Source organism: Cavia porcellus, unplaced genomic scaffold (genome assembly GCF_034190915.1).
Source record: "Cavia porcellus strain 051 isolate PalLab524CR breed Dunkin Hartley unplaced genomic scaffold, mCavPor4.1 scaffold_8, whole genome shotgun sequence".
In the NCBI taxonomy this organism is placed as follows: Eukaryota; Metazoa; Chordata; class Mammalia; order Rodentia; family Caviidae; genus Cavia; species Cavia porcellus.
In genome coordinates, this window is record NW_026947491.1 from 85,192,518 (window position 1) to 85,206,608 (window position 14,091).

The 14,091-nt window shown below is 38.6% G+C and overlaps 1 protein-coding gene across 1 annotated transcript in view; it reads right to left on the reverse strand.

Annotated features, from left to right (window-relative positions):
* Positions 1-1,070: 1,070 nt before the first annotated feature.
* Positions 1,071-14,091, reverse strand: part of Ntn4 (netrin 4) — a 102,106-nt gene continuing 89,085 nt past the window's right edge. The window contains exons 8-10 of the mRNA XM_063255333.1: positions 9,172-9,240; positions 6,811-6,981; positions 1,071-2,495 (exon numbers count right to left, since the gene is read on the reverse strand). Of these exons, the coding sequence (XP_063111403.1) occupies positions 2,359-2,495; positions 6,811-6,981; positions 9,172-9,240 (377 nt within the window). The 3' untranslated portion in view covers positions 1,071-2,358. The remainder of the gene's footprint in view (positions 2,496-6,810; positions 6,982-9,171; positions 9,241-14,091) is intronic.

Here is a 14,091-nt window from a genome sequence, read left to right on the forward strand (position 1 = left end):
GAGTTTGATTCTAGATACCACCCCCCACACCCCCAAATCAAATACTAAATGGATTAGGAAGGTATATTAGGGCCCAACAGTTGACCGACTGGATAAAATTAAACTTTTACTATTTTACTTGAACATACTTTAAAAACAATTTGAACAAATATTACAAAATAGTTCGTGATCAGTGATGGTCAAGCAATATGGATGTATGTAAAGTAAAAAAGCCAGAATCCCCCTCTTCCTTCTATACGGACAAATGCTGCTATGTGCTATCTGTTCAGAATTTTCAAAACACTGTGCTTTGGGTAGGGAGCTAATTATGTGCTATCCTGAAATAATTTTCTACTTAATGCTTTATGCAAATCTTTTTACAATTTGAAAAAATAGTCACTGTTTTTATTCTTCCCTTAGAGGGATAGTTATTTTAAACAAAGTAAAGTGGAAAATCATACATTTGATGTATGCAGAATACTTCTCTTGGTGTGATACACTTGCCAATATGCTTTTCAAGTTGCTTGTAAATTGTGACCAACTAATGTTTCACTTATAAGATAAGACAGGAACAGATGAGAAGCTCAGAGCTATGTCTCAGATGGAAAAAAAGATTTCATAGCAGTATGGTTAATATAATTCCAATTACTTAAAAGGTATGTGTGTACACAGAAATCAGTCTACGCACAAACACTAAAATACTAATAACCATTAAGAGTGCAAATGTTTTTTTCTCATATTTCTATTTTCAATAATGAACTTTTATTTTTAAAATTAGTTTAAATAATTTTAATATAAAAATTTTAATGTAGCTGATGAAAAAGTTTGTGTTTAAATGCTATAGAAAGTAAGCTTATTTGAATTAGCTTTTAGTCCTTTTTTGTCTTTCTTTTTTTTGGTACCAGGGATCGAACTCATGACCTTGGGCTTGCCAGGCAGAATTTAGCAAGCACTGCTGAGCTAACTCCCTGGCCCTCTGGTCCCTTTTTTTCTGATTTTTTTTAACTTAAGGAATTAGATTTAAATTTTCTCATTAAGAGAAGTTAATCTTCAGCATCATTAGAAGAGTTGATCAGGAAATGAGACAAAAATCAGGAGAGCATATTCCTTTATTACATATATGAAATATAAAAAACAAATTAACAAAGCAATATATATATATTTATATATATTTTGCAAGTCCACAGGACCTCAGGGGGGAAAACACGTTCTGTATGTGAATTTAATCTTATGGCACTGTGGTTCACGTCTTGTATATTCAAGTATGAAAGAATCTATATAGAGTGGTTATGCCTGGGTGCAAAAAATAAGAAATAATGAGAAACTGCAATTTGGTGAACTATCACATACATTGTGTTAAAATTAATGGGTATATATAGTGACCATTACTGTTAATAAAGACAAAGGAGAAAACTGCTTTGATGTTTAGGTTTAAATACTAAACATAAAAAACATAACACATTCTGTGTCTACAATAATTTTTGAAATGTATACAAGTGCATTGCAAATAAATGAGCTTTTTAAGAAGTTCAGGTCCTCCTTTCCTTTATGCGAGCATACCTCTTCTACACTTCGGGTTCCTTTCCCTTATTTTAAAGTCTCTTTTTTTAGTTTTTAAAACAGTTTCATGGGGGCCAGGACTGTGGAATCTAACCTCTAGCCCGAAGCTGAGACTTCATGGGAATATAGTCTTCTTTTAGGTTTTGTCCTCTGAGGGTTCAGAGTTAAACAGAACAGCTTCCTTTATATGGTCATTTTTGTCCGTGGGCAGTGGCAGTGCTGTGTCTCAGTAGGTTTTCTTACACACACCTCTTTCTTTTCTTCCTGTCAGCAGCAGTCTCCAAATCTGTACAACACGACTGTTAGGTAGTAAAGTGCTTTATACAAGGAAATACTATACACGCGTGGAGAGTCCCACTTCACACCCCACAGGTCCCATTTCAGACACAACACCCAAGGGAAGGCTCTTTTCAAGAAACACCTTTCCTGATGGTAGGGTTGGGGATCTCTTAAAATCTCATTAATGACTTTAAGTAGCCTCAAAGGTAAGTAACATAGCCAAAGCTGGAGGAAGGAGTCCTTGTGAGCGGTGCTGCCCTCAATGGATTGCTGCTAAGGATCACGCTGCTATGAAAATCTCCCTAATAATCACGACCTTCAGGATCAGTTCCATAGAAAACATATCAGTGTAGGGTTTCCCGTTTCTCTTTCTGGAGCAAAACTGAATTTAAACACGGTTCCAGAACAGATTGGTACAACATTTCTTTACAGTTTGGCACTTACACAAAACACTTCCAGTTGTATTTTTGAGGTCTCTTTTTCATTAAGCTGGTGTTGTGTACACAGAGAAGTGTCATTGTGTGCGATACCCCTCGACTGCTATTTGCACTCTCTTTTTAAAATATCCATGACTTTTCTTCCAAGAGATGGCTTCCAGTGTTGGACAAAGCTTTTCATATTCACTATTAATTTGCCTGTTCTTACATCCTCGTGCCCAGCTACCAGGTACTCCAAACCTAAAAGAGAACACAGTTAGCGGGTATATTTAGTAGGAGAGTTTTTTCCTTCTTTCTTTTTGGTCTGTAAGAGACAGGGTTTCACTATGCAGTTCTGGCTGGCCTTGAACTCACTTTATAGACTAGGCTGGCCTGGAATTTACAGCAGTCCTCTTGCCTCAGCCTCCCGAATGTTGGGATTACAGGCGTGAGCCATCACAGCCTAATATTAGACTTTTTTGAAGGGGGAGATCTGCATTAGTAGTTGCATATATTCATGGTGCCTAATTTTATATGTACACAGTTGAGACAAGTGTACTAGACAATACCGCATTTATGGTGAAATATGTGTTATTATTATTTTTTTTAATCAGTGAGGAAACTTAGCTCAACAAGGTTAGTAAACCTGTTCAGTGTTGCCTGTTGATTGGCAGCACCCTGACTCAAAATCAGGTCTGCCTGACCCTAAGACTTTCACTGTGTATTAGGCTACCCTGTGCTTCACTCTCTATGGAAAAGAAGTGAGCGCTCCCAGGACACAAAACACACTGTGATAAATCAGTATTCAGGAGACTCACTGTGCGTGGTAGACAGAAAGAAGGATTTTATAAAAGTGAAGCAACTGGGGCTGGGGATTTAGCTCAGTGGCATAAGCACCTGCCTTGCAAGGAGGCGGTCATGAGTTCGATCCCTGGTACCGATAAAAAGGAAAAAGACAAAAAAACAAAACAAAACAAAACAAAACAGTGAAGCAACTGCTTGGAAAAACATATTGGAAGACAGCAAAAGATTATACCAAATAACACATACTCCCTGTATAAAATTAATATGTTTTTAGATGTAGGATGTTAGGGATACATTAAAAAAATGTTGAGATTTGGCCAGACCTAGTGCTGTATTTATATTTCAAAAGTCTTTTCAGGCTTCAAACAAAAATTTTTGATTTTTCAAATACATAATCACACACACACACACACACACACACACACACACACGAGTCAGACAGTTTTCACTGCTTCCTGAGGTCAATGAGGTGACTCCTGTGTGGACCACCCACATTCTGTCTTCTGATGGGACTGGACGTGAGGCAGAAGACAGTGTTTCTAACAGAAGCTAACCAAAGTGTTTACCATGACTCAGTCACACCTTTCTTTACAGAGTAGAGGGGACAGAGGAACAAGCTAAACAGCACATGGAGGAACTGTCCACGCACAGGAGGCTGGAGAATCCACAGGCCATTGCCTGCTTTCTTCAACAAGTCCTCAAGAATGAGACTAAGTCGGAATAAAAGGGACTTGAGGTTCTGGAAAACCAGATACAAGGTGTGATTTTGGATTGAATGACATCAAGGACAAATCATAAGGATCAGTTGGGAAATAGGAAGAGGGTCGGGGCTCTTATTAGCACTTAATATTTTTATATTTTATATTAGGTCACACGAAAACTAAAATGGAAGGTTAAGCTTATTACTGAAGAAAGTAGGCTGCAGAATGGAACCTGTGTACACAGAGAAGGATCTGGAAGGATGCATACTACGATAGTAACAGAGATGAGACTGGGCGTGAGAGAGAAATGTGAAATTTAGATATTTTCCCTTTCTGCAGTGTACTTGTGTTTTATTTTTTTGTCTTTTTGAAACAGGGTCTTGGCCTGCAGTTCAGGCTGGTCTTGAGCTTACTTTGTAGCCAAGGCTGGCCTTGAACTCGAAATGATTCTGCCTCAGCCCCCCCGAGTGCTGGGATTATAGGCATGTGCCACCACTCCTGTCTGTATTTCTATTTTATTACTTTAACGAAACAAAATGATTATTAACAAGATTAGTAAACAAAAGCAAATTTAAAAATACCTGTCATATTTTCAAAGAAGAGAAAAAGGAAAATGAAGCATTAGAAAAAATGTTTGACATAATAACACTGGAGTACACAATGTGAGAAGGATTATAAGGTAATTACATTCTGTAAAGGGTCACTTTCTCTTCTGCAGAAGAGTCCTAGCATTAACAGACTAGTTAAAAACAGTCTAGATATTGTTCATCTCATACCTAATATAATAAGATCTTCTTTTAAAAAATACAATTAAATGCTTGACATAGTGTGCAGCCTATAACCCCAGCACTTGGAGGCTGAGGCAGGAGGATCACTGCAAGTTTGAGGTCAGTCTGGGCTACCCAATGAGCTGAAGGCCAGCCTGAACTGCATAGTAGAACTTGCCTCAAGAAACAAACCAAAGAACAATCTTTAAAAAAAGCATACCAATTTAAATTAAGTGTACCAATTTAAACAAATTTACTTTGAAACTATAGGTAAAACAAATACTACAGGAGTTTGCCATTAATTTAAGTATAAATGTATAAATGTAAATTAAATGAACATAAATGATACTGAATAAATCCGTAAGTTGTGGAGCAGCATTACACCAAAAATTAACATGCAAAGCAGCATTTTCTTTACATCTCTTATCAGCATTTACATTTAGTTTCCCTCTCTATGATTTGACATCTACTCTGCTTCATGTTGGAGGGCACACAGTTTAACGTGTATGCATGGAGAAAGAAAATATTTTTGTGCTAGCCTTTCACTCTAAAACACATGACTGATGTGTGAGTCAGCGTGAGCATGAATTAAGAAGGCACGAATTCTCAGGGTTACCCAATTCGATGGCTTCTTGTCAAAAGTAGGGACAGAAGCACAAATATATGTAAGGTTTCAGGATTTTCTTATCATTTCCTTTGGCTTTGGCTATTGAACTTGTACCAATGGACAAGAGAAATAAAATGAAGGAATATCTGGTTTTGCTTTGGCAGGTTCCAGTTTTTGTTTTTTCAAAGCAAGTAAACATGTTTTCAAGAATTTTTTGAATAATTGCACTTATGTTTTCAATTGTGATGAACTCAGTCGATTCTTTGGCCCTGGCAGGAACCAGATTAGGAAGAATAGTTCACTTCCTGGAGGAGGCTCAGACGGTCAAAGCTTTTGTTTTTAATGTCTTACTGAGAAACTGTACAGACTTCTTTTTTTTCCTTGTGCCAAGATAGTAGAAAAATGCTTATTAAAAAAAAGCCCCTGCGCACCAACACTGGGCAATAGAAACCTAATGATTTTTAGTTTCCTGTACTCAAAATCCAAGATTCTCATTACGTCAGTGTATTCTTTGGAACTATTTTTTCAGGATTTAAAATTATCTTTTTTTTTCTTTTTAAATTAAAATTTAAATAAATCACTGAAGGGCCAGAAAAAGATAGTGAGAAATTAGTTAAGAAGGGAGAAAAATTAAAACCTTTGTACCGCTGCTTAGGTTGCCAGGATTGAGAGGATATTTTGTTGCTAGTTTCTCTGTTGTCTGTTTCTTTCAAATGTCTGAATCAAAGACCACAGAGGACTTCTTATTAATGGGACTGTGGTTTCTTAGCTTGTATGCAGAAGAATTATATGCAGAATACGCATTATGTACCTGCTTTGATAGTGCCACTAAGAGGCAGGTGGTAACTTTGATCAGGAAAACATAAGCAGGTGTAGGCTTTTTCAGAATTATTGTTTGTTTTAATAGAACTTACTGTCTGAGTGTTATGTTACCATTATCTGGGCAATGAAGATACTATGATCAAAAATCTAAATCCTGGCCTCAAATTTCATGAGAGGGGCAGAAAGGTAAGTAGCCTATTCCAACTTAAAAAAAAGAAAAAGAAGTAACTTTTTCCACATACAGAGCATGTACCTGCACTTACTCACTGGCTTGTCTCTATCTGTGCCTTTTAAGGATCAAATATAATTTCTCAAGTTTTGCTAAAATTCTGTTTACTTTTTATTTTTTGTTGCTGTTTCTAACTTGAAACCGGAGTGAACATTTAATGAAAAACAACACGATGAGAACTTGAGAGTTGTTTTCTATCCAGGAGAAACAGATGCTTCTCATGCAATAGTAAAAATGAATTCAATATTATTTGCACAGATGGAATTTTGCATTTGAGCTTCCTTTGGGAACAGGTTCCAGTGTAACACGACCTAGCTTTCAGATAACATGCTAGCTAGCAGCAGATAAATTCATGAAAGTCCTTTCTACGTGGCTGGCACCTGGAACCAATCTGAGACTTTCCTTTTAGGATGGAAAGTATTATATTTGCTAGATTTGAAATATATTACCGTTAAAGAGTACACGGAAGAGAAATAATTTTTTGATATCAGTGCAAACAATACCGTTTGGATTTTCTCCAGAATTCAGATGGTGAAAAGAAGATGCCTCCTTTCTGAGTTCATTTAGATTGTGGTCTGATTATGTAAGACAACAGCGAATCAGCAGAGCCAAGGTAGCTATGTACACAGGAAAGTTGAATGCTCACCGGGATTGAGGATCGGACAGGTGCAGCCTCTGTTCGTCCATGATTCTGGATATAATGTCCTCTTTCCACGTAAAATCTTTAATTTGGTAGATTTTAAGACTTTTTTAATCTTCACGTTGACCTCAGCATGAGAACCTTTATCATGAGCTGATAAAATCTTTATCTTTAGCACTGTAACAACATAATTCCAGAAATCAAAGTACATACATTTCCGCACTTGAACAACTTAAATATGCATTTCAGAATATATCAGAAAAGTGAACTGTTAATGACCAGAATGTGCAACTGCTTTAAAAAATCATTAGGCAACACAGCTGTTTGCAGTCTCACTGTTTGAATGTCCACTTTATGTGCTTTAATCCTGTAACTTGAGCAGCTATTTCTAAGATGACAATATGTAACCTATTGACTAGTGATTTCTTACTGTTTTTTTGAAATTCTGTGTTACATATACCCTTATACTGTTTTTTTTCCTCCTTTAAATAAAATAAAAAAATCATTAGGCTCATTCATCTTTTGTGCTGGCTTCATCTCATTTATCTATGTGAACTATTTCATTTCTCTTGAGCTATTTCAACCCCTATCTTTCATATCACTATGCTACGAGGCTATCAGCCATATACAATCTTAAATACAATCTGCAAATGTAATCTTAAATCTATTCCTCTATCAACTTTAATATATAGAAGATATAGGAAGCATGATTTTGGCCCTGGTTTTTATTTATATTTTGACTGTATGATACTTTTACAGTTGATTGCATATAATGGGATGGCAGAGACCAATATGTCACAGCTAGAAGATATTTTCCACACCCTAATGAGGTTGTGTAATGTATCCTTTCATTTGGAGCCTAAATTATACATACTTATGAGTACCACACAGGATTTCAATATATGTATAGAACTGGTAATATTCAAATCAGACTAAGTAGATGGATGTGGCCGGGGCCTAAGTAATGGGGTAAGAAGGAATGGGAAAGAAAGTAGACCTAAGGGACCTTGGGTGCAGTTTTCGGTATCATTAAGTGAGTTTTGACTGACTTATCTACATCCTGATGGAGGTCTGTGTGTAATGAGCAAGCTCTATTTGGCTCATCTCATATTCCAAGAAATCTGTGGCCCTAGAGCTGTTGTCATAAAACCATCGAAGTTTAGACTTCTAAGTGGTCTTAAGGACTCATGTGGTCTTGAACTTTTAAATTTAAATGTACTGCCCATGGTCACGAGAATGGTTGAGAAGAGGTAAAGTTTGGACCGGAACCTAGTGAGATGAATGCATGAAGGTGGGCCTCACAGTGTCTGGCCCAGGGCTCTTGCTCAGAAAATGATCCCTATCATTAGTCCACTATCCCATAATCTCAGAGAGAGCAGGGCCTTGTCTCTGTGCTACGGCTGCTCAGGAGTATTTGATAGTGGAATAAACAAATCAAATGCTTTTTTCCTCATTAAACCAGGGAATGGAGAGAGAGTACCCATTTTCCCCCCAAGTCTTTAGTTGTAACGCACTTAACGAAAGTGTTTCATTGCATCATTAAAAATGTTCAAGTTTTTTAGAATAGAAAATTAACACAGTTTATTGAAAGATTGTTGTTTTCGGGAGAGCTGCCTCTGTGTGATAATGAGAACCAGCTGATATTTTCCCTGAGCTAATTTAGGGCTAACTTACCATATTTCTTGCTTTTGACAGTAAATACATTGCCTATGAGCTGCTTTTCTTTTATCGGGCATGGTACATTGCAAAAGTTTCCTTATTTTAGTCAAGTTAAAGGTGAAGCGATAGAAGTGTGTATATAATTGTAGCTAAGATTTATGTGATATTTATTTTGATATTTTATGAGATTAAATACATTGTTATCAAGAACCTAAACACTGTACAGGACTTGGTTTCAGAAATCACAATTTACAATTTCCTCTTCATTTAAAAAAAAATTTCCTCTTCATTCTAATGCATATTTCAGGCTATATAAACTATGAAGCACTAAAAAGCCTCCAGCACTAGTTAAGAATGTGTTACCGAGATAAGCTATCTTAGTATATTTAATGGTCAGTAAAAGCCATTCCGAAGTTGAAAGTAGCAATAGTCTCTACCCAGGGCGGTACCATTTCCTTCTTCTATATGATGTGTTTTCCTGGCGTTTGCAAGGTAGAGAGGTCTAAGGAGTCAGAGAGGCTGGGGAGGGGACAGGCGCTCAGCTGATCTCAGCTCTCATGCTGACACGAGGTCCTCTCCCTCTTCCCCGATGTCTAGTGGGTGCCAGGCAGTGTGCTAATGTCACCCTTTAGGCCTCCTGTTTTCTGAAAACCTCCCTGTCTTTAGTCTGAATAGGGTCTCAGAAGCGTTTGAGGATTCCAGACTCACCGTATGTATATTTCATTCCACAGAATGCCTTGGAGTTTTCTAATACTTGTTCCTTGCATTCACATTTACCTACAAAAAAGAAATGGAAAGTTGTGTTAGTTCTAGAGAGAAGAGAGGGAGAGAGCAAGAGAAAGAGGAAGAGGAAGAGAAGAGAGAGCAGTGAATCCAGCTAACCCACGCTTGAAGCCTTGAATGTTCATACAAGGTAATAGACATGTGCTAAGCAACCATGAAAGCAACCATTCGAAGACGTGCAGCTTCTTTCTGACCTGAATTAGTCATCAGTCCCAACTATACCTACCTAACTTGGTAGATGCAGTTAGGAAAGAGCAGATGACTTACAGAGAAAAAAACTGTCTTTTTGCAGTTCACATTCATGAAAACAAAAGTCAGAAGATGATTATATAGCGTGGCGATGATGGTGTCACCCATTGACGAAGAAGTACTGATTGGCACCCATGATGTGTCAGGCACACTGCTGCACCCTTCAGACCCATAAAGGCGAGCAGGACACCACCCTTGCCTCAGCTTTATGATTCTGTAAAGTAAATAAAGCTAGTGTCTAAAAAGTTCTACAATCGTCTGAGATGGCTACGTCACGCTTGAGTGAGAGGGTCCCACGTATGGGAAGACAGGAAGATTTCTGGCTGAAGAGGGATTGGAGCTTTGAAACTCTGAAACTTTGAAACAGTAGAATGAATTTTTCTTCCTATAGTTGAAATTATGTATTAAAATTATTGTTTTTTTTTTTTGTACCAGGGATCGAACTCTGACCTTGCATTTGCCAAGCAGGCACTTAAGCCTCTGAGCTAAACCTTGGTCCTGTATTAAAATTATTAAGTGCAAGAGTTTTACCAGAACCTGTTAAAACTTTCAAAATGCCTTTGTACATTGATCATACGTAGCATTTCCCATACTCGTTTATATGTTTCCTCTAGAATGTTCCTTGAGGACAGCGGTTATGTTTTATTCAACTTTATTTTTCTGGGATCCAGAATGGATATGATTTTCATGTTTATGGATTTAATGATTAGAGGTAATCTTTACCCTTTCCTCTTTGGTCTTCTCCGGCTCTCATACCCTGCACTTCATAAGCACTGTGTGGTGAACACTTACTGAGGGACCCTCATGCCAGGCTGACAGATGTGCTTCAATTTTATTTTGTGTGTGTGGCGATGGGGTTTGAACCTATGGCCTGCTGCGTGCCAGGCAAGTGCTCTACCACCGAGCCACACTGTTCGATTTCTCAGTTACTTACTTATTACGACTCTAACTTTGCTAGGAATACAGAGACGGAAGAACGAGCAGAGAGAAATGTATGAATGGCCGAGAGTGTCCGTGGAAGGGTGAGTGGCCCTGTGTATTCCAGGTGTGGAGTGAACAGGACGGGTGGAGGCGGGCAAGATGTAGAACCTTAACTAAGATGCAATTAGAGCCTGACTTGACTTCGTTAGATGATGGGGGATTTTTCAAAGCTATCGGTTTATTAAAGCTATATGAATTAAAACATACACATATACTATATTAATAAATTCTGTTGTAACAACAGCAACAGTAATTAGAGTGCCAACAGTAAGTCATAAAGGATACGTGGACCTTTATCCAAATAATCTCATTTAGCATTTATGAGGACATAGGCATTATTAACAGATTTAAAAATGAAGATCAAAATATTAATTAGCTCATCCAAGGCAACTCAGCTAACCAGGATGAAAGCTGGATTTTAGGTCTCAGTCTGGGAGAGTGGGAAGCCCTAATCTTTCACTATAATGTTCCTCTAAATTATATGTAATGTGAGTCTAACAAGACAGGTAGCCATGGGTCAAAAAAGGTGTGGTGGTAGACACCTGTAATTCTAGCATTCTGGGAGGCTGAGGCAGGAGGATCATAAGTTCAAACCCACCTTGGACAACTTGGCAACTTAGCAAATTAATGAGACTCTGTCTCTAAATAAAAAAGTAGAAAAGGAGTAGAGATAATGTTTAGTGTGAAGGCCCTGGCTTCAAGCTCTAGCACTGAAAAAAAAAAATCAAGGGATACTGAGAGTTTGGCTTTGCAAACCTTTTCAAAGGATTGGACGAGAGCAAGAGAACAGAAATTATAAAAACACCTATCTACAGATCTAGATTATGGTACAGTGCCTGCCTGGCAAGCACAAGCCCTTGAGTTCAATTTTCAGCACCAAAAGAAAACAAACAAGAAACACCATCCTGAGAATGAAGTTTCAGCTAAGGCCCAGGATGGTGTCACTAACAGAGATTGGGCCCTTAGGAGGGGAGCTTTTCAAGTGTCTGTAAGGGTTGGCGGTGGCAATCAATTCTCTAACTTCCGTCCTGCAAGGATATGGAGCAGCTTGCAGGCAGGAGAAGCAGCTAAAGAACCAGAACTCAGAAAAACGCGGCATCAGGACAGTACCGGAGATCCGGGTAGCAGAAGCATGGAGCAGGCTCGTCTATAGTTTCACCCTGGAATCATGAACTCAAATCACTCTCAGAGAGAACCATTCGGGTGAAACCGGGTAGGGGGAGAGCGGCATGGAAGACATCGGCCTGTGGACCTGCCTGCAGCTATCCACAGGTCAGAGCACAAGATTTACACACGGAAAATCGCGGTGGAATTAAATGGTGGAAAAGAGAAATCCAAGGCGCTGAAAGCCAGCTGTGATTTATTAAATAATATCGACTATAATCAAACAGAATTACTTATTCAGAAATTGTAGTAACCTAGGCGGTGTGGCTGTGACTTCTGATAATTCCACGAAAGCAGGAGAGTTTGGTAACTGCTGTGCTGTGAGACTGAACACGCACCACTCCTCAGCACCCTGCTCTTACGGTTAGGCCTTTCAGCCTTTTAGGAGGCTACACAAGTTTATTATTTGATGGTCTCTCTTTGGCCACCTTTCAGCTCTCCTTTTGTGGATGCTTAAAGCTCAAACATGGGCATTTCTGGGTCAGACTGGGTTGCTGGAAGCGTGCTCTGTAGTTAACAGCTATCGCCCGAGCTCGGGAATTGCAGGTCAGCCTTGGTAACATAAGATCTTGTCTCAAAACAATTCTTTGGGGGTGGGGTGGAGCTCAATCAAAAAAAAATTTTGGGGGGGAAGTGGTGGGGATTGAACCCAACAACTCAGGCATCCTACCACTGAGCTACACCCAGCCCTCGAGATGTGTTTTCTTAAAACACATCTGGAGGGGGAGAAAACTCTGTTGAGTTACACTAGGTTACTAGCACATTTTAAGAGATGAACATCTTTCACAGTTCTGTGGTCCTGGTTAACACCAGTTTTGTTACTCAAGCAGTAAAATTTCACATCTGGTGTTTTCTACCTCCCCAGCAGCGATAGAAACTCATGCATGTGCAAGGCCTGGGCTGATCCTCGGCCATGAAGAGAAATGAATGGCATTTTGCTGCTACCGTGCATTAAACTTCGAGCACAAAGCTTTTCATGGACACTGACTGTAGATAATAGGTAGGCATCTAGATTTGAGGATGACCTCTCCTTTTCTTAAGAAACTAGTCTTCACTTTTTGTTGAGGAAAGGCCCCCAGGAGCACCGTCCTATGTGTAATGGGAATATTGCTGTTTTTAGCAGGAAACAGAACAAAGCCTGCCTGCACCTGGAGCGTGTCCAGATGAATTTCAGAAGCTCTCTGGGGACATCATAGACCAAACAGCTGTGGTGGACGTGAGAGTCCGGAGTCCGCCCCGAGCCAGCACTTTACGTGCCTGACTGGTCTGCACCCGGCTCCCTGGCAGCAATAGTCTCAAAATCCGGCTTACTACAGATTTGGTCTGGCAGATAAAGCTGGAGAATTATACAAAGTCATTGTGTTAGAAAAATAAAATAAAAAATTTCAAAGTGGCTCTTAAAGTTAAAATTATAAAATTCAGATGTTTAAAAAATTTTATTAACCCCTTCCAGGAAAATCAAGAAGCAACCAAATAAAAAAAGCAACAACAGCAAAATGACAGCAGTAACAACAAAAGTAAATAGCGCTGTAGGATCTCAAAGCAAAAAGGTAGGAATTTAATAACGGTTGTTATACTGCATACTGCTGGCTTCCAAATAGTTGCTCAGGCTACCAGATACAGACATGCGGAATTGATCGAGCAATATAATTTCCCTTTGAGCAGTTTCTTCCCCTTTTAAATGCAGACTTTTAAAGCAAAAAAAAAAAAAATTACAAACTAGAAGCATTCAGGCAAAAAAAATTAATAGGGAAACTTTGTTTTCTTTTTTAAATACTTAAAAGATAAATATGATAATTTTCATATTACCTTATCTTCCCTACCTCATTTCTTGTTATGAATTACAATAAAACCATTAAGTAAATTGTCATAAGATTATGGCAAGCAGAAAAAAGAAAGCAGAATTGCAAATGTCAGTGTTTCTCAAATTTGGGGTCTTGATTCTTCAAGGGTTCATAAATTCTCTAACAAGAATATATTACAGTTGTGCTTTCTCCCTGATGTAAAGTATACACCAGTGGATAGGTAGAATTTTAGGTGGTGGACGTACAGGTAGGTGTTTCTTTACATTTTTCTGTATGTCTGAAAATTTTCCTAATACAATGATGGACACAATTATTATAGGCAATCAATACAGGTTTACAAATTCAGACTTGAATACAATCTCAAATCCAAACAGAGCAATACGAGGTATAAGAGAAAACAAAACAGACATAGCCTGCGCCAGAAATCAGGTACAAGTCTCTGTGGATTAGAAATGGATGACTGTGTGAAGGGCCCTGGAGTCCTGGACCTCTGCCCGGTTTGTGGTTAAGGGGACTAAGCCGGGACCAAAGCAAGGCTCACTCTTTGAAGACAGAGCTAGGGTGAGGCTCTTTTGCTAATGAAAAGAAGTGGGGAAAAAACCCCCAAAACTAAACTGTGGTTGTTTAGGCCCTGAGATTTTAGTGT